Source organism: Larus michahellis, unplaced genomic scaffold (genome assembly GCF_964199755.1).
Source record: "Larus michahellis unplaced genomic scaffold, bLarMic1.1 SCAFFOLD_53, whole genome shotgun sequence".
Lineage (NCBI taxonomy): Eukaryota > Metazoa > Chordata > Aves > Charadriiformes > Laridae > Larus > Larus michahellis.
The window spans coordinates 1,404,777-1,423,519 of NW_027436360.1; the positions used below are offsets into that span (position 1 = coordinate 1,404,777).

Here is an 18,743-nt window from a genome sequence, read left to right on the forward strand (position 1 = left end):
CGGAAACGGGGCAGAAATGGGCGGGAACGGGGCGGGAATGGGGGGAAACGGGGCGGGAATGGGCGGGAACGGGGGGAAATGGGGGAAACAGGGCGGAAATGGGGGAAATGGGCAGAAATGGGGGGAAATGGGGGAAATGGGGCGGAAACGGGGGGAAACGGGGTGGGAATGGGGGAAAACAGGGCGGAAATGGGTGGGAATGGGGGGAAACGGGGCAGAAATGGGCAGAAACGGGGGGAGGTGGGCGGGAACGGGGCGAGAATGGGGGGAAATGGGCGGGAATGGGGCGGAAACGGGGGGAAACGGGGCAGAAATGGGGCGGAAACGGGGGGAAATGGGGGAAATGGGGTGGGAATGGGGCGGGAATGGGCAGAAACCGGGGAAATGGGGCGGAAATGGGCAGAAACGGGGCGAGAACAGGGCGGGAACGGGGGGAAATGGGGCAGGAATGGGGCGGAAATAGGGGGAAATGGGGCGGAAATGAGTGGAAATGGGCGGAAACGGGGCGGGAACGGGGGGAAACGGGGCAGGAATGGGGCGGAAATGGGGGGAAACGGGGGGAAATGGGCAGGAACGGGGCGGAAATAGGGGGAAATGGGGCGGGAATGGGCGGAAATGGGGCGGAAACGGGGGAAAACGGGGCAGAAATGGGGTAGAAATAGGGGGAAACGGGGCGGAAATGGGCGGAAACGGGCGGGAATGGGGGGAAATGGGCGGGAACGGGGCGGGAATGGGGGAAAACGGGGCAGAAACGGGGCGGAAATGGGGGGAAACGGGGGGAAATGGGCGGAAACGGGGCGGAAACGGGGCGGGAAGGGGGCGGGAAGGGGGCGGGGGGTCGCTGTGGGGCAGGAGGGTTTTCATGGGAACTTCGGGGATTATCGGGGAAATCGGGGGGGAAATTTTGGGGCGGGGGGAAAAGGGGGGGAATTTGGGGGCGGATTTGGAGATTTTTGGGGGGAAATCGGGGGGAAAACCGGGCGCGTCCCGCCCGCCGCCATCTTGGGCGTGTCCGGGGGGGGGGGGGGGGGGTCCTTTGTGGGCCCGGCCGCCATCTTGGCTGTGGCGGGGGGGGGGGGGGGGGGGGGTGTTGGCCGCCACCTGGGGCGTGTCCTCGGCGCCGCCTGCCCAAAACCGCTGATTTTTTGAGGGCAAAAAAAGGGTTTTTTTTTAATTTCCCCCGCGCATGCGCCGCCGCTCGCGGGTCCTCCCGGCCTCCGGGGGGCGCTGAGGGGACGGGGGGGGGGGGGCCAAGATGGCGGCGCCCGCGGAGGAGGAAGAAGCGGCGGCGGCGGCGGCGGCCGAGGGGGGGGACGGCGACGAGGAGGCGCTGAAGAAGTTGGAGGTTTGGTTTATTTTCTTTTATTTTTGGGCGGCGGGAGGGTATTTGCGGGGGGGTTTCTGTCAGGTTGGTCGGGTTTTTTCGCGGGGGGGGGCGCGGGGATGTTGTTTTATCCGCGGGCCTTGTTGTGGGGGGGGGCGGGCTCGGGCTCCCGGGGCCCTTTTCTGAGGGGATCTGGGGGGTTTCCCCTTTATGGGGCCTTTTTCTGAGGGGATTTGGGGGGGTCCTGGGCTCCTGGGTCCCTTTTGGGGGGATTTTGAGGGATTTGGGGGGGTCCCGGGCTCCTGGGTCCCTTTTTTGGGGGACTTTGAGGGGATTTGGGGGGATCCCGGGCTCCTGGGTCCCTTTTTTGGGGGACTTTGAGGGGATTTGGGGGGGTCCCGGGCTCCTGGGTCCCTTTTGGGGGACTTTGAGGGGATTTGGGGGGGTCCCGGGCTCCTGGGTCCCTTTTTTGGGGGACTTTGAGGGGATTTGGGGGGGTCCCGGGCTCCTGGGTCCCTTTTTGGGGGGGTCTCGAGCTCCTGGGTCCCTTTTTGGGGCACATTGAGGGGATTTGGGGGGGTCCCGGGCTCCTGGCTCCCTTTTCGGGGGGGTTTGGGAGGGGTCCCTGTCACCTGGGTCCCTTTTTTGGGGAACTTTGACGGGATTTGGGGGGGTCCCGGGCTCCTGGGTCCCTTTTTTGGGGGACTTTGAGGGGATTTGGGGGAGGGTCCCCTTTTTTGAGGGGGGGTCCCCACACTTGGGTGCCTCCCCCCCCCCAGGAGCTGGTGACGGAGCTGCTCCACTTCCGCGATGGCCTCCCCCCCGCCCCCGAGGGGGACCCCGGGGACCCCCCTGACCCCGATGAGCCCCCCCCGGACCCCCCCCGGGACCCCAAAACCCGCTCCCCCCCCCCCCGCCGGGACCCCCTGGAGGAGGCCATGGAGGAGACGCTGCGGCGCATGGAGGCCGTGCAGGGTGAGGCCACGCCCCCTCCGCCCCTAAGCCACGCCCCCTCCGCCCCAAGCCACGCCCCCTCCGCCCCAAGCCACGCCCCCTCCCCGCAGCCCCCCATTCACCCCGTGGCCGCGCCCCCTCCTCAAGCCACGCCCCCTCCCGCCAGCTAACGGCGAGGCCACGCCCCCTCCGCCCCAAGCCACGCCCCCACAGACCCTCATTCACCCCTAAGCCACGCCCCCTCCCCGTAGACTCGTGTTTACCCGGTGGCCACGCCCCCTTCTGAGGCCACGCCCCTCCCAGCCCCCAGGCCACGCCCCCTCCCAGCCCCATTGTATGTCCTGCTCCCGCTATGGGGCAGCCCCACAGAGCCCTCCCCTGCCCCATAGATCCCCCTTCTCCTGCCCCGTAGACTCCTCCTCTGCCCCATAGACTCCCTTCCCTGTCCCATAAACCCCTTTCCTGCCCCATAGACCCCCCATTCCTGCTCCATAGACCCCCTTTCCTGCCCCGTAGACCCCACCTCTGCCCCATAGACCCCTCCTCTGCCCCATAGATGCCCTCCCCTGCCCCATAGACCCCCACCTGTGCCCCATAGACCCCCTCCCCTGCCCCATAGACCCCCTTTCCTGCCCCCTAGACCCCACCTCTGCCCCATAGATCCCCTTTCCTGCCCTGTAGCCCCCACCTCTACCCCATAGATCCCCTCCCCTGCCCCATAGACCCCCATTCCTGCCCCATAGACCCCCTTTCCTGCCCCATAGACCCCACCTCTGCCCCATAGATCCCCTTTCCTGCCCCATAGACCCCCAGTGTCCCCAGTAGGCCGTGACCAGGCCTCGGGCCTACACCCCCGGCCCTCCCCTGCCCCATAGACCCCCTTTATTACCCCGTACCCCCCTCCCCAGCCCCATAGACACCTCCCCAGCCCCATAGCCCCCGGTCCCGGACCCCAAAGTCCCCCCCCAGCGTCCCCAGTAGGCCGCGACCAGGCCTCAGGCCTACACCCCCGGCCCTCCCCTGCCCCATAGCCCCTTCCCCTCGCTGTGGGGCGCCCCCCAACCCCTGTGTGTGTGTGTGTGTGTGTCCCGGCCTTTCCCCAGTGTCCCCCGCGGGCCGGGGCCGGGCGCTGGTGCTGGTGGGGCGAGCCTTGGGGGTCTGCCCCACGGCGTGGGGCCGGGCGGAAGAGGCCTTGAGTCGGGCTCTGAAACTGGAGCCGGGGCTGGGCCGGGCCTGGATCCAACTGGGGGAGCTCAAGTGGCGCCGGGGGGACCTGGAGGGGGCCCGGGCCTGCTTCGGGGGGGCCCTGCAGCACGTGAGTGGGGGGGCGATCCGGGGGTCTGGGGGGGCGATTTGGGGGGTCTATGGGGGGGTTTTGGGGGGGTTATGGGGTGCTGGGGGGGGGTCTATGGGGTGAGGGTGGGGGTCAGGGTGCTGGGGGGGGGATTTGAGGGTCTATGGGGCGATTTGGGGGGGGTCTATGGGGCGAATTGGGGGGGTTAGGGCGTTTGGGGGCGATTTGGGGGTCTGTGGGGGGGTTATGGGGCGCTGGGGGGGGTCTATGGGGCGAGGGGGGGATCGGGGTGGGGGTCGGGGTGCTGGGGGGGGGATTCGGGGGGGTCTATGGGGGGATTTTGGGGCGTCTATGGGGCAAATTGGGGGGGTTTGGGGGGGATTTGGGGGTCTGTGGGGGGGTTATGGGGTGCTGGGGGGGGTCTATGGGGTGGGGGGGGTCAGGGTGCTGGGGGGTTATGGGGTGTCTGTGGTGCAATTTGGGGGGGGTCTGTGGGGGGATTTGGGGGGTCTATGGGGCGATTTTGGGGTCTGGGGGGGGGTTGAGGGGGATCTATGGGGCGGGGGGGGGGGGGTCGCGGCACTGCTGGGGGGAGGGGGGGGAGGGCTTCCCCCTCGCCTATGGGTCTGCCCCACACTTCGGGGGGTCCAGCCCCACACTTATGGGTCCAGCTCTCCCCCTCCCCAACCCGTCTCCAACCCCCCCCAAACCAGGGGTTCCCCCCTCCCCCCAAAATGGGCCCCTCCTATGGGTCTCCCCCCCTCCCCCCGCCGTGGGTCTGCCCCACACTTGGGGGTCCAGCCCCACACTTCTCCCGGCAGGGGGAGGAGGCGGAGGGCCGGCGGCTGCTGTCGATGGCGCTGCGGGCGGGGGGCGCGGGGGGGGACCTGCGCGAGAGCCTGGCGCAGGCCGAGGCCGCCGTCCGCTGCGACCCCACAGACGGACGCTCCTGGTGTCAGTTGGGGGGCAGCTATGGGGCGGGGGGGGGGGGGTGTCGCTATGGGGTGGGGGGGGGGTTGGGGGGGGGCGATAAAAGGGGGTTTGGGGGGGGATATGGGGGGTGTTTTGGGGCACTTGGGGGGCAGCTATGGGGCTGGAGGGGGTCGCTATGGGGCTGGGAAGGTCGCTATGGGGCGGGAGGGGTGCCGGGGTGGGTCCCTGGGGGGGTTTGGGGGGGATAAAAGGGGGTTTGGGGGGGGATATGGGGGGGGTTTTGGGGCACTTGGGGGACAGCTATGGGGCTGGAGGGGGTCGCTATGGGGCTGGGAAGGTCGCTATGGGGTGGGGGGGTCGCTATGGGGCGGGGGGGGTGTCGGGGTGGGGCCCCAGGGGGGTTTGGGGGGGATAAAAGGGAGTTTGGGGGCACTTGGGGGGCAGCTGTGGGGCTGGGGGGGGTTGCTATGGGTCTGGGAGGTATGCTATGGGGCAGAGGGGGTTGCTATGGGTCTGGGAGGTATGCTGTGGGGCAGAGGAGGCCGCTATGGGGCTGTGAGGTGTGCTATGGGGCAGACCGTTCCTGTGGGGGTGGTCGCTGTGGGTCTGGGAGGGATTAAGAGGAGGATTTGGGGGGGCTGGGGGTTGGCCGGAGGTTGCCGTGGGGCTGGCCGTGGGTCGCCGTGGGGCTGACCCCCCCGTCCCCCCGCCCCAGACGTGCTGGGCAACGCCTACGTCTCCCTCTTCTTCGCCGGGGGGCAGAGCCCCGACGCCGCCCGCCGCGCCCTGGGGGCCTACGCCCAGGCCGTATGTGGGGCCCATCTATGGGGCGGGGCGCTATGGGGCTGGGGGGGGGTGGCTGTGGGGCTGGGGGGTCGCTACGGGGCAGGTCTGTGGGGCGGGGGGGGCGGGGGGGGGCGCTATGGGGCGTATCTGTGGGGCTGGGGGTTCGCTATGGGGCAGGTCGGTGGGGCAGAGGGGGGCGCTATGGGGCTGGGGGTTTGCTGTGGGGGAGGGGGGTTGCTATGGGGCAGGTCGGTGGGGCAGAGGGGACGCTATGGGGCATATCTGTGGGGCAGAGGGGTCACTATAGAGCAGGGCTGTGGGGCAGAGGGCTTGCTGTGGGGCTGGGGTGTCACTATGGGGCAGATCTATGGAGCAGAGGAGTCGCTATGGGGCAGGAGGTTGCTATGGGGCAGATCTATGGGGCTGGGGGTTTGCAATGGGGAGGGGGGGGGGTCGCTGTGGGGCAGGGTGATTGCTATGGGGCTGCTATGGGGCAGAGGGATCGCTATAGAGCAGGTCTATGGGGCAGGGGGGTTGCTATGGGGCAGGGGGATCACTATGGGGCAGAGGGGTCGCTATGGGGTGGGCCTATGGGGCACACGGTCACTATGGGGTGAGTCTGGGGGGGGGGGCAGAGGGGGTCGCCAGGGGCCACATCTATGGGGCAGAGGGGTCGCTGTGGGGCGGGAGGCCGCTGTGGGTCGGCTCTACGGGGTGGGAGGTTGCTATGGGGCAGGTCTGTGGGGTGGGGGGGGAGGTCGCTATGGGGCAGAGGGGTCACTATGGGGCAGGTCTACGGGGCAGGGTGGGGTCGCTATGGGGCAGGGGGGTCACTATGGGGCAGGTCTATGGGGCGGGGGGGGGGTCGCTATGGGGCGGGGGGGGGGCGTGTCCCTGACCCCCCTTTGGCCCCGCCCCCCGCAGGAGCGGGTGGACCCGGCGGCAGCCAATAACCCGGACCTGCACCTCAACCGCGCCACCGTGAGTGGCCAATGGGGAGCCGCGGGGGGCGGGGCCTGGCCGGGGGGGCGGGGCCTGGCCGGGTGGGGGGCGGGGCCTGGTCTTCGAGGAGCGTGTGCGACCCCCGAGGGGGCGTGGCCTCCCCTAAGGGGGCGTGGCCTCCCCTAAGGGGGCGTGGTTTCCCGTGGGCGTGGGCGTGGCTTAAGGCAGGGGGCGTGGTTTCGGGGGAGGCGTGGCTTAGGGGCTGTGAGGGGGCGTGGCCTCGCGGTGGGGGAGGGGGCGTGGCTTCGTCGTGGCCCCGCCCCGGAAGCGGGGGGCTGAGCCAATGGGGGCGCAGCTGCTGCAGTACCAGGAGCGGTTCGGGGCGGCGCTGGAGGGGCTGGGCCGGGCGGCGGCTCTGAGCCCCGGGTGGGCGGAGCCCCGGCGGAGGCAGAACCAATTGCTGCGCTTCCTGGGCGCCCTCTGCGGGCTGCTGGCCAATGGGGTGAGAGCCCGGGGAACGGGGCGGGGGGGGGGGCACTGGGAGGGACCGGGATATACTGGGAGAGGCCGGGAGGGGTTTTGGGATCACTGGGGGAGACTGGGAGGGGCTTGGGGGGCACTGGGAGGGACTGGGAGGGGACTGGGAGGGACTGGGCTATACTGGGAGGGACTGGGATGGACTGGGAGGGGACTGGGAGGGGATCTGGGGACACTGGGAGGGGACTGGGAGGGTCTGGGCTATACTGGGAGGGACTGGGAGGGGATGTGGGGACACTGGGAGGGGACTGGGAGGGACTGGGCTATACTGGGAGGGACTGGGATGGACTGGGAGGGGACTGGGAGGGGATCTGGGGACACTGGGAGGGACTGGGCTATACTGGGAGGGACTGGGAGGGGGAATGGGGGCCATATAGTGGTCCATACTGGTCCGTACTGGTCTCTATGGGTCCATACTGGTCCATACTGGTCTATCCCCCCCCCCCAGGGCAATCTCCGGGGCAAGCGCCGGCGGGGGCTGTCGGGGCCCCTCCCCCCGTCCCTGCTGGGCCCGTTGGGGGGCGTGGCCGAGGCGGGAGGGGGCGTGGCCCAGGGGGGCGTGTCCCCCCTCCGCCCCTCCCCCATCCCCGCCCTCCGCCCCGGGCCCAACCCCCACCGCGTCCTGCTGGGCCGCGTCCTCTTCACCCTCGTCCCCCCCGGGGGGGTCCCCTAGTGAGTGACGTCAGACGTGGCCCCTCCCCCCATGGCCCCTCCCCCACCCCCGAAACGGCAACAAATGGCCCCGAAATGGCCCAGAATGGTCCAAAACGGCCCCAAATGTGGCCTTAGTGGCCCTGAAATGGCCCCAAAGTGGCCCCAAATGGCCCCGAAATGGCCAAAAACGGCCCTAAATGGTTGAAAATGGCCCCAAATGTGGCCAAAATGGCCCTGAAATGGCCCCAAATGGTCCAAAATGGCCCCAAATGTGGCCTTAGTGGCCCTGAAATGGCCCAAAGTGGCCCCCAAATGGACAAAAATGGCCCCAAAGTGGCCAAAAATGTCCCCAGATGGCCCCAGAATGGCCAAAAACGGCTCCAAATGGCCGGCAAGTGTCCCCAAATGGCCCTGAAATGGCCAAAAATGGCCCCAAAATGGCTAAAAATGTGGCCTTAACGTCCCCAAATGGTCCTCAATGGCCCCAAAGGGCCCCGAAATGGCCCCAAATGTGGCCTTAACGTCCCCGAACCCCCCAAAGTGTCGTCCCCCCCGACGTGTCCCGTGTCCCCCCCATGTCCCCCCCCCGTCCCCCCCGACGTGTCCCCCCTGACGTGTCCCCCGTGTCCCCCAGCGCGGTGGGGCTGCGGGACGGGGGGGGGGCGGTGGCGGCCGTCACCGTGTACAACGCGGCGCCCGCCTGGGGCCTGGCCGTGGGGGACGCCCTGGCCCTGCCCGAGCCCCTCCTGCGCCAGCACCAGCTCTGCCACCAGGGACAGGTACCCGCACTGGGGGCACTGGGGGCACTGGGGGGGACTGGGGGGACTGGGGGGGACTGGGAGGGGACTGGGAGGGGATTTGGGGGGGATTGGGAGGGACTGGGAGGGACTGGGATATACTGGGGGGGACTGGGAAGGACTGGGGGGGACTGGGAGGGGACTGGGAGGGGACTGGGAGAGACTGGGAAGGGACTGGGAGGGGACTGGGATATACTGGGAGGGACTGGGAGGGGACTGGGAGGGACTGCGAGGGGACTGGGAGGGGACTGGGAGGGGACTGGGGGGGACTGGGAGGGACTGGGAGGGACTGGGATATACTGGGGGGGACTGGGAGGGGACTGGGGGGGACTGGGATATACTGGGGGGGACTGGGAGGGGACTGGGAGGGACTGGGATATACTGGGAGGGACTGTGAGGGGACTGGGAAGGGACTGGGGGGGACTGGGAGGGGACTGGGAGGGACTGGGAGGGGACTGGGAGGAACTGGGAGGGGACTGGGAGGGACTGGGATATACTGGGGGGGACTGGGAGGGGACTGGGGGGGACTGGGAGGGACTGGGATATACTGGGAGGGGACTGGGAGGGGACTGGGAGAGACTGGGAAGGGACTGGGGGGGACTGGGAGGGGACTGGGATATACTGGGGGGGACTGGGGAGACTGGGAGGGACTGGGGGGGACTGGAGGGGGTTTGGGGGCACTGGTCCATACTGGTGGGCACTGGGGGGTGGTTCCCGCGGGCCCGTACTGGCCCGCACTGGTCCGTACTGGCCCGCACTGGCCCGTACTGGTCCGTACTGGCCCGCACTGGTCCGTACTGGCCCGTACTGGTCGGCGCTGGTCCGTACTGGTCCGTACTGGTCGGCGCTGGTCCGTACTGGTCCGTACTGGTCGGCGCTGGTCGGCAGACGTTCTCCTTCACGGGGATCCGCGTGGCCTCGCCGCTGTCGCTGGTCGTTAACGGGCGCCGCGTCCCCCCCTCGGCGCTGGCCCCCCCCCGCCTGGCGCTGCTGAACGAGCCCGGCCCCCCCGGCCCCCGGCAGCCCCCGGGGGCGGCCACCCCCCACGGGGGCAATTAGGCCCCAGGGGGCAATTACCCCCCCAAGGGTGTTGATTGGCCCCCACCCAAGGGGGTAATTAGGCCCCAAGTCATGTTCCCCCCCCCCCCCCCCCCCCAGCGTTTAATTGTCACATTCCAGGGGCTAATTAATGCCCTCGGGGGGGGGGGGGGGGGGGGGGGGGGTAATTAACACTCCCCAAGCCTTAATTAACACCTTCCCGGGGCTAATCACCCCCCGTCCCCGGGGCTAATTACACCTCCTCCCCCCCCCCCCCTTTGTTAATAAAGGGCTGGGACGGCCGCCATCTTGGGAGGGGTCGCTCTGGGCGCCGCCATCTCGGGTACGGAGGGAGCGCCCTCCTGGGCGCTGCCATCTTGCGTACGGAAGGAGCGCTCCCGTGGGCGCCGCCATCTTGGGAGGGTCAGGGAGCCCCCTCCCGGGCGCCGCCATCTTGGGTACGGAGGGAGCTCCCTCCTGGGCGCCGCCATCTTGCGTACGGAAGGAGCGCTCCCGTGGGCGCTGCCATCTTGGGAGGGTCAGGGCACACCCACCCCACCCATGGGCGCCGCCATGTTGGGAAGGGCCCGCGGGGGATCCGTGGGGCAGGAGCCGCCCCATGGCGCCGGCTGTACGGCACGAGCAGGGCTGTGGGGCTCGCTATGGGGCACTTGTGGGGCGGGATCAGCCATACGGGCCTTGCTATGGGGCAGAAACCCCCTTACGCAGCTGACTCTGGGGCACTTGTGGGGCGGGAACAGCCCTATAGGGCTGGCCATGGGGCAGGAACACCCTATAGGGCCAGCTGTGGGGCAGGAGCGGGGCTATGGGGCAGAAACACCCCCGTAGAACTGGCCCTGGGGCACTTGTGGGGCAGAAGCAGCCCCGCGGGGCGGGAGAGGGGTGCCGCGGGTCCCGCCGTGGGTCAGCCCCCCAAGTTACAAACCATCCGTCCTTTAATGGCCGCCGAGGTATCAAAATCCCAGGGGTTGGGGGTCGGGGGGCGGTTGTGGGGCAGGGTGTGGGGCGGGACCGACAGCTATGGGGCAGGGGGAGGTCGGGGGGGTTTTGGGGGGGGGGGGGAAGGGGGGGATGGGGGGGTTGGGGTCACGAGAGCACGAGCACGGCGGGTGTGGGGCAGGGTGTGGGGCGGGGTGTGGGGCAGGGTGTGGGGCTCAGGGATCGTCCTCCCCGTTGGCGCTGTCGCGGTCGTCCTCCCCCTCCTCCGCCTCCTTCTCGTCCCCCTTCAGCGACTCCAGCTGTGGGGGGAGACGGAGGCGGGGGTCACTTAGGGGGCTGGCCCCACAGATTCTGTGGGGCAGACCCATAGATGCCGGGGCAGCCCCACAGAGGCGATGGGCGTCAACGGAGCCGCCCCAGCGACTCGGCAAGGCCCCGGGTGCATCCAGCGGGGCTGGCCCCACGGATTCTATGGGGCAGCCCCACAGATTCCATGGGGCAGACCCAGAGGTGCCGCAAGATCGGCCCGTTGAGTCCATGGAGCCCCCCAGCGACTGGGCAAGGTCACGGGGTGGGGGGGAAATCTGGAGATGCTGGCCCCATAGATTCCGTGGGGCAGCCCCATAGATTCCGTGAGGCAGCCCCATAGATTCCGTGGCGCGGGCCCCATGGAGTCAGTGGGGCAGGCCCCATGGAGTCAGCGGAGGTGCCCCAGCAACTTGGCAAAGTAACGGGCGCCTTCAGTGGGGCTGGCCCCATAGATTCTATGGGTCCGCCCCACACATTCTATGGGTCTGGCCCCCATTCCCACCCCCCTCCCCGCCTCGATCCGCCCCCGATCTTGGCCCCCCACCCCCCCCAACCGCAACCTCCCCTCGCCCCACGCCTCCCGTGGGTCCGCCCCGCGCCTCCGCCCCATAGATTCCGTGGGTCTGACCTGGTCGTCCCCCCGCTCCTCGGCCTCCTCGTCGTCCAGCAGGTCGCCCTCCTCGGCCGAGTCCTCGCCCCCCGCCTCCGCCTTGGCCCCGCCGCCCCCTTCCTCCTTCTTGGCCGAGCCGCCCCCCAACTCCTCCTCCGCCTTCTCCCCCTTCTGCTCTGTGGGGCAGAGACGGGGCGGGGGGGGCTGGGACCCGGCGTGGGGCAGCCGGGGGGCCGGGGGAGGGGGTGTCGGGGGGGATCTGTGGGGCTGGGGAGGGGTTTGGGGGGGATCTGTGGGGCAGGTGTGGGGCTGGGAAGTGATTAGAAGGGGTTTGGGTGCCATCTATGGGGCAGCTGTGGGGCTGGAGAGGGGTTCGGGGGGGATCTGTGGGGCAGGTGTGGGGCTGGGAAGTGATTAGAAGGGGTTTGGGTGCCATCTATGGGGCAGCTGTGGGGCTGGGGAAGGGCTGTGGGGCTGGAGAGGGGTTCGGGGGGGATCTGTGGGGCAGGATCCACGCATCCATGGGGTGCACTTATGGGGCAGAAACCTCCGAAAACCCTTCAAAAACCCCCATTCCCAGACCGTTTTTGCCCCCCAAAACCCCGTTTTCTCCCCCTATTTTGCCCCTTACGGGTCCGCCCCACACGTGTGGGGCTGCCCCACATCTATGGGGCAAAAACCCCCTCGAACTGCTCAAAAACCTTCAAAACCCCCATTCCCAGCCCGTTTTCGCCCCCTGAAACCCCGTTTTCTCCCCCAAAACGCCTGTTTTCACCCCATTTTTTCCACTTATGGGTCCGCCCCACACGTGTGGGGCAGAGGACGATCTACGGGGCGCACTTATGGGGCAGAAACCCCCTCGAACCGCTCAAGAACCGTTCAAAAACCCCCGTTCCCAGCCTCTTTTCGCCCCCAAAACCCTGTTTTCGCCCCTTTTTTTCCACTTATGGGTCCACCCCACACGTGTGGGGCAGAGGACGATCTATGGGGCGCACTTATGGGGCAGAAACCCCCTCGAACCGCTCAAAAACCCTTCAAAACCCCTGTTTCCAGCCTGTTTTCGCCCCCGAAACCCTGTTTTTGCCCTGTTTTTCCACTTATGGGTCCGCCCCACACATAGGGGGCAGAGGACGATCTATGGGGCGCACTTATGGGGCAGAAACCCCCTCGAACCGCTCAAAAACCCTTCAAAACCCCTGTTTCCAGCCTGTTTTCGCCCCCGAAACCCTGTTTTTGCCCTGTTTTTCCACTTATGGGTCCGCCCCACACGTGTGGGGCAGAGGACGATCTATGGGGCGCACTTATGGGGCAGAAACCCCCTCGAACCGCTCAAGAACCGTTCAAAAACCCCCGTTCCCAGCCTCTTTTCGCCCCCAAAACCCTGTTTTCGCCCCTTTTTTTCCACTTATGGGTCCACCCCACACGTGTGGGGCAGAGGACGATCTATGGGGCGCACTTATGGGGCAGAAACCCCCTCGAACTGCTCAAAAACCCTTCAAAAACCCCTGTTCCCAACCCGTTTTCTCCCCTGAAACCCTACTTTCTCCCCCTTTTTTTCCACTTATGGGTCCGCCCCACACGTGTGGGGCAGAGGACGATCTATGGGGCGCACTTATGGGGCAGAAACCTCCGAAAACCCTTCCAAAACCCCTCATTCCCAGCCCGTTTTCACCCCGGAGACCCCGTTTTCTCCCCCGAAACCCCGTCTCTTCCCCCTTTTTCCCGCACTTATGGGTCCGCCCCACGCGTGTGGGGCCGCCCCCTTACTCTGCTCCTTCTCGATCTTCTCCAGGCTCTCCAGCAGCGCGTCCACCTTCTGCTTGATCTGCCCCAGCTCCTTCTTGATGCTCTGCAGGTCGTCGCCCTTCACTGCCGGCGGGGCCCGAGTGAAGACCCAAAACCCCGGGAACTGGCCCCGAAAGGGCTCCCCCGCCCCACGGCCGCCCGCCCCACGGCCGCCCGCCCCACGGCCGCCCGCCCCACGCCTTACGCTTGCCGGACTTGGAGGAGGAGCCGCGCTGGCCGCTCTTGGAGTTGAAGCCGCTCTTGCCGCGCCGCGAGGTGTTGCCCGAGACGCGCTGGCGCTTGGAGGGGACGACGGCGCGGGCGATGGGGGGCGGCGGGGGCACGCGCGCCGGGTAGCTGTACATGCTGCCGGGCGGGGGCGTCACTTGGGGGGCGCCCCAGAGACGGGGGGGGGTCGGGGGCAGAAACGGGGGGCGGGTTTGGGGGGGTTTGGGGGGATCTATGGGGCTGGGGAGGGGTTTTGGGGGGTTTTTGGGGGGTTTTGGGGGGATCTATGGGGCTGGGGAGGGGTTTTGGGGAGGTTTTGGGGGGATCTATGGGGCTGGGGAGGGGTTTTGGGGAGGTTTTGGGGGGATCTATGGGGCTGGGGAGGGGTTTTGGGTGGGTTTTGGGGGGATCTATGGGGCTGGGGAGGGGTTTTGATGGGGTTTTGGGGGGATCTATGGGGCTGGGGAGGGGTTTTGGGGGGGATCTATGGGGCTGGGGAGGGGTTTGGGGGGAGATCTATGGGGCTGGGGAGGGGTTTTACAGAATCTATGGGGCAGCCATGGGGCTGGGGAGGGGCTATGGCACAATCTATGGGGCTGGGGAGAGGTTGGGGGGGGATCTATGGGGCTGGGGAGGGGTTTTGTGGGGTTATGGGGGGTCTTGAGGGGGTTTTGGGGGATCTATGGGGCTGGGGAGGGGTTTTAGGGGGGTATGGGGGGTCTTGAGGGGGTTTCGGGGGGATCTATGGGGCTCGGGAGGGCCCATGGGGCTGGGGAGGGAATCTATGGGGCTGGGGAGGGGTTTTGGGGGGTTATGGGGGGTCTCAAGAGGGTTTTGGGGGATCTATGGGGCTGGGGAGGGGCTACAGAGCAATCTATGGGGCTGGAGACGAGTTTTGGTGGGTTTGTGGGGGGATCTATGGGGCTGGGGAGGGAATCTATGGGGGTGGGGAGGGGCTTTGGGGGGTTTCAGGGGCATCTATGGGGCTGGGGAGGTGGTTTTTGGGGATCTATGGGGTGGCCATGGGGCTGGGGAGGGGCTATGGGGCGCTCTATGGGGCTGGGGAGGGCATCTATGGGGCGCTCTATGGGGCTGGGGAGGGCATCTATGGGGCTGGGGAAGTGGTTTTATGGGATCTATGGGGCAGCCATGGGGCTGGGGAGGGGCTATGGACCAATCTATGGGGCTGGGGAAAGAATCTATGGGGCTGGGGAGTGCTTTTGGGGGATCTGTGGGGCTGGGGAGGGCATCTATGGGGCTGGGGAGGGGCTATGGGGTGATCTATGGGGCTGGGGAGGGGTTCTGGGGGGTCTCCAGGGGGTTTCGGGGGGATCTATGGGGCTGGGGATGGGCTATGGGGCAAGCTATGGGGCTGGGGAGGGAATCTATGGGGCTGGGGAGGGGTTTTGGAGGGTTTTGGGGGATCTATGGGGCTGGGGAGGTGGTTTTGGGGGAATCTATGGGGCTGGGGAGGGGTTTTAGGGGGTTATGGGGGGTCTTGAGGAGGTTTCGTGGGGATCTATGGGGCTCGGGAGGGGCTATGGGGCAAGCTATGGGGCTGGGGAGGGCATCTATGGGGCTGGGGAGGGCATCTATGGGGCTGGGGAGAGGTTTGGGGGGATCTATGGGGCTGGGGAGGGGCTATGGGGGGATCTATGGGGCTGGGGAGGGGCTATGGAGCAATCTATGGGGCTGGGGAGGGGTTTTGGGGGGACCTATGGGGCTGGGGAGGGGCTATGGAGCAATCTATGGGGCTGGGGAGGGGTTTTGGGGGTTTTTTGGGGGGTTTTGGGGGGATCTATGGGGCTGGGGAGGGGTTTTGGGGGGATCTATGGGGCTGGGGAGGGAATCTATGGGGCTGGGGAGAGGTTTGGGGGGGATCTAAGGGGCTGGGGAGGGGCTACAGAGCAATCTATGGGGCTGGGGAGGGGTTTTGGGGGGACCTATGGGGCTGGGGAGGGGCTATGGAGCAATCTATGGGGCTGGGGAGGGGTTTTAGGGGGTTATGGGGGGTCTTGAGGAGGTTTCGGGGGGATCTATGGGGCTGGGGATGGGCTATGGGGCAAGCTATGGGGCTGGGGAGGGAATCTATGGGGCTGGGGAGGGCATCTATGGGGCTGGGGAGGGGCTTTGGGGGATCTATGGGCCTGGGGAGGGAATCTATGGGGCTGGAGAGGGGTTTTGGGGGGTTATGGGGGGTCTCAAGGGGGTTTTGGGGGATCTATGGGGCTGGGGAGGGGCTACAGAACAATCTATGGGGCTGGAGACGAGTTTTGGTGGGTTTGTGGGGGAATCTATGGGGCTGGGGAGGTGGTTTTGGGGGATCTATGGGGCAGCCGTGGGGCTGGGGAGGGGGTTTGGGGGGGGATCTATGGGGCAGCTATGGGGCAGGGGAGGCGCTATGGGGCCGGAGAGCCGTTCTCCCGGCTTTCTATGGGGCAGCTCACCCCCCCCCCACCCGCCCCACACACACCTCCCCCACCCTGGGGGGAGAACACCCCCCCCCACCCACACCCCCCCCCCGCTCCGCTATGGGTCCCAGCCCCACACATTCCGTGGGGCAGGGCTCACCGGTCGTAGTAATCCCTCTGGAAGTCGTAGTCCAGGTCGAAGGACGATCTGTGGGGCGGCGAGAATAACAAACCCCCCCTCGTCAGAGCGCTCGTGGGGCAGGACGAGGGGGCCGCCCCACGGATCTATGGGGCAGGAAGGGGGGGGGTGAAAAGAATGGAAGTTGGGGGTCCCGACCTGACGAGGGGGGACGGAGAAGGTGGGGCGGCTACTGACCCGTACATCTCGGCCGCCGAGCGCTTCACCCCCGCCTTGCCCCGGTTCACCTTGGGCTCGGCCGCCAGGTTGATATCTGTGGGGCAGAGGCAGCCACGCGTGTGGGGCAGGGGCGCGTGGGGGGCAGGGGCGCGTGTGGGGGGGGTTTCGAGGGGGGTTTCGGGGGGTTTTGAGGGGGTTTCGGGGGGTTTTGAGGGGGTTTCGGGGGGGATCTATGGGGCTGGGGAGGGGCTTGAGGGGAATCTATGGGGCAGCCGTGGGGCTGGGGAGGGGCTCTGGGGCAATCTATGGGGCTGGGGAGGGAATCTATGGGGCTGGGGAGGGGTTTTGGGCAGGTTTAGCACGATTTGGGGGGGTTTTGGGGGGATCTATGGGGCTGGAGAGAGGTTTGAGCAGAATCTATGGGGCGGCCGTGGGGCTGGGGAGGGAATCTATGGGGCTGGCAAAGAATCTATGGGGCTGGGGAGGGGTTTTGGGCAGGTTTAGCACGATTTGGGGGGGTTTTGGGGGGTTTCAGGGGGATCTATGGGGCTGGGGAGGGGCTTGAGGGGAATCTATGGGGCAGCCGTGGGGCTGGGGAGGGGCTCTGGGGCAATCTATGGGGCTGGGGAGGGATGTGGGGCAGTTTTAGCGCGATTTGGGGGGGGTTGGGGGGGATCTATGGGGCTGGGGAGGGGGTTTTACAGGATCTATGGGGCAGATGTGGGGCTGGGGAGGAGCTATGGAGCGATCTATGGGGCTGGGGAGGGAATCTATGGGGCTGGGGAGGCGTTTTGGGCAGGTTTAGCACGATTTGGGGGGGTTTTGGGGGGTTTCAGGGGGATCTATGGGGCTGGGGAGGGGTTTGAGCGGAATCTATGGGGCGGCCGTGGGGCTGGGGAGGGGCTATGGGGCAATCTATGGGGCTGGGGAGGGAATCGGGGCAGTTTTAGCACGATTTGGGGGGGTTTTGAGGGGATCTATGGGGCTGGGAAGGGGGTTTTGGGGGATCTATGGGGCAGATGTGGGGCTGGGGAGGGGTTTCAGGGGGATCTATGGGGCAGGAGAAGCGATTTTGGGGGGATCTATGGGGCTGGGGGAGGCGGTTTCCGATCCCCCTCGCTACGGCCCCACCGAGGGGCCCTGGGGGGGGGGGGGGGGTGTCACTTATGGGGCGCCGGGGGCACTTATGGGGCTGGGGGCCCCCTCCGAGACCATCTCGTGGCCTTCAAGGTCACCTCGAGGTTCTCCAGAACCTCCCTGAACCTCTCTAGGGCCAGACCCACGGCGGCCCCACGTCACCATGGACCCCCCGGAAGGTTCTGGCTCCGTTTCGAGGTGGCCCCATGTCCCCTGTGGGGCCGGGGGCCACCCCTGAGACCATCTCGTGGCCTTCAGGACCACCTCCAAGTTCTCCAGAACCTCCTTGAACCTCTCTAGGGCCAGACCCACGGCGGCCCCACGTCACCATGGACCCCCCGGAAGGTTCCAGGGCCATTTGGACGCCTCCCAGTGTCCCCTGTGGGGCTGGGGGCCACCTCCGAGACCACCCCGTGGCCTTCAGGACCACCTCCAAGTTCTCCAGAACCTCTCTGAAGCTCTCCAGGGCCAAACCGAGGGTGGCCCCACGTCACTACGGACCCCCTGGAAGATCCCAGGGCCACCTGGCTCTTCCATGATGTCCCCTGTTGGCCTGGGGGCCACCTCCGAGCCCACCCCGTGGCCTTCAAGCCCACCTCCAACTTCTCCAGAACCTCTCTGAACCTCTCCGGGGCCAAACCGAGGGTGGCCCCACGTCACTACGGACCCCCCGGAAGGTTCTGGCTCCGTTTCGAGGTGGCCCCATGTCCCCTGTGGGGCCGGGGGCCACCTCCGAGACCACCTCATGGTCTTGAGCACCACCTCCAAGTTCTCCAGAGCCTCTCGGAAGCTCTCTAGGCCCGAACCGAAGGCGGCCCCAGGTCCCTATGGACCTCCCCGCCCCGCCCCCGTGGCCACGTCCCCCCCTGCCCCCCCGGGCCTCACCCAAGACCTGCCCGGCGATCATGCGCCCGTCTTCTCCTGCCACCGCCGCCCGGGCGTTGCGCTCGTTGACGTACTGGACGAAGGCGAAGCCCTTGTGGACGGAGCAGCCCACGATCTTGCCGTACTTGGAGAAGATGGCCTCCACGTCGCTCTTCTTCACCACCAGCGTGTTGAGGTTGCCGATGAAGACCCGGGAGTTCATGGAGCGAGGGTCCGTCTTGTTGGTGACGTTGCTGGCCATGGCGGGGCGGGGCAGAGGGGGCACCTGCGGAGGGGGGCGAGGGGGGGGAAGGGGGACGCGCCTCCATGGGACCAGCCACGCTGGCACCTCCCAAGGCCACGGGCTGGTGGTGGCACCTCCATGGCACCATCCCTGGCGGCACCTCCCGGGACCACGGATGGTGGTGGCACCTCCCAAGACCATCCCTGGTGGCACCTCCTGGATGGTGGCACCTCCCAGGACCATGGATGGTGGTGGCACCTCCATGGGCCCATCCCTGGTGGCACCTCCTGGGTGGTGGTGGCACCTCCCGGGACCACGGATGGTGGTGGCACCTCCCAGGACCACGGATGGTGGTGGCACCTCCCAAGACCATCCCTGGTGGCACCTCCTGGGTGGTGGCACCTCCCAGGACCATGGATGGTGGTGGCACCTCCACGGGCCCATCCCCGGTGGCACCTCCTGGGTGGTGGTGGCACCTCCCAGGACCACGGATGGTGGTGGCACCTCCTGGGCCCATCCCCCCGGTGGCACCCTCCCGGGCGGTGGCACCTCCCGGGACCATGGATGGTGGTGGCACC

At 67.4% G+C, this 18,743-nt stretch overlaps 2 protein-coding genes across 12 annotated transcripts in view; one reads left to right on the forward strand and one right to left on the reverse strand.

Annotated features, from left to right (window-relative positions):
* Positions 1–1,091: 1,091 nt before the first annotated feature.
* On the forward strand, positions 1,092–9,405 carry TTC5 (tetratricopeptide repeat domain 5). 2 transcript variants are annotated; one of them, XM_074571922.1, is made up of 10 exons: positions 1,092–1,345; positions 2,104–2,299; positions 3,382–3,593; positions 4,286–4,526; positions 5,221–5,312; positions 6,216–6,272; positions 6,589–6,735; positions 7,219–7,442; positions 8,059–8,203; positions 9,110–9,405. In XM_074571922.1, the coding sequence occupies exons 1-10, from the start codon at positions 1,256–1,258 to the stop codon at positions 9,278–9,280; spliced, it is 1,575 nt and encodes a 524-aa protein (XP_074428023.1). In that variant the 5' UTR covers positions 1,092–1,255; the 3' UTR covers positions 9,281–9,405. The 2 variants fall into 2 exon arrangements, with proteins under 2 accessions (XP_074428023.1, XP_074428024.1); XM_074571923.1 differs by having other exon boundaries at positions 1,093–1,345; positions 4,394–4,526; positions 9,110–9,401.
* A 792-nt stretch (positions 9,406–10,197) lies between these two features.
* Positions 10,198–18,743, reverse strand: part of LOC141737260 (heterogeneous nuclear ribonucleoproteins C1/C2-like) — a 14,122-nt gene continuing 5,576 nt past the window's right edge. For 3 of the 10 annotated variants that reach the window (XM_074571929.1, XM_074571931.1, XM_074571930.1), the window contains 7 exons: positions 17,943–18,207; positions 15,900–16,014; positions 15,723–15,770; positions 13,129–13,289; positions 12,906–13,007; positions 11,157–11,314; positions 10,198–10,518 (listed from right to left, as the gene is read on the reverse strand). In XM_074571929.1, coding sequence (XP_074428030.1) covers positions 10,435–10,518; positions 11,157–11,314; positions 12,906–13,007; positions 13,129–13,289; positions 15,723–15,770; positions 15,900–16,014; positions 17,943–18,183 — 909 coding nt within the window. In that variant the 5' untranslated portion in view covers positions 18,184–18,207 and the 3' untranslated portion in view covers positions 10,198–10,434. Of the gene's footprint in view, positions 10,519–11,156; positions 11,315–12,905; positions 13,008–13,128; positions 13,290–15,722; positions 15,771–15,899; positions 16,015–17,942; positions 18,680–18,743 lie in introns of those variants that run through there. The other 7 variants (XM_074571932.1, XM_074571933.1, XM_074571928.1 and 4 more) reach the window with 6 other exon arrangements.

What these genes read in the sequence shown, in the direction of transcription:
- TTC5 (XM_074571922.1), top strand. Translation starts at nt 1,256, where the DNA reads ATGGCGGCGCCCGCGGAGGAGGAAGAAGCGGCGGCGGCGGCGGCGGCC. An exon ending in GCGGGCTGCTGGCCAATGGG is followed by an intron (nt 6,736 to 7,218) that starts GTGAGAGCCCGG and finishes CCCCCCCCCCAG; the next exon opens with GGCAATCTCCGGGGCAAGCG. An exon ending in AGCTCTGCCACCAGGGACAG is followed by an intron (nt 8,204 to 9,109) that starts GTACCCGCACTG and finishes GCTGGTCGGCAG; the next exon opens with ACGTTCTCCTTCACGGGGAT.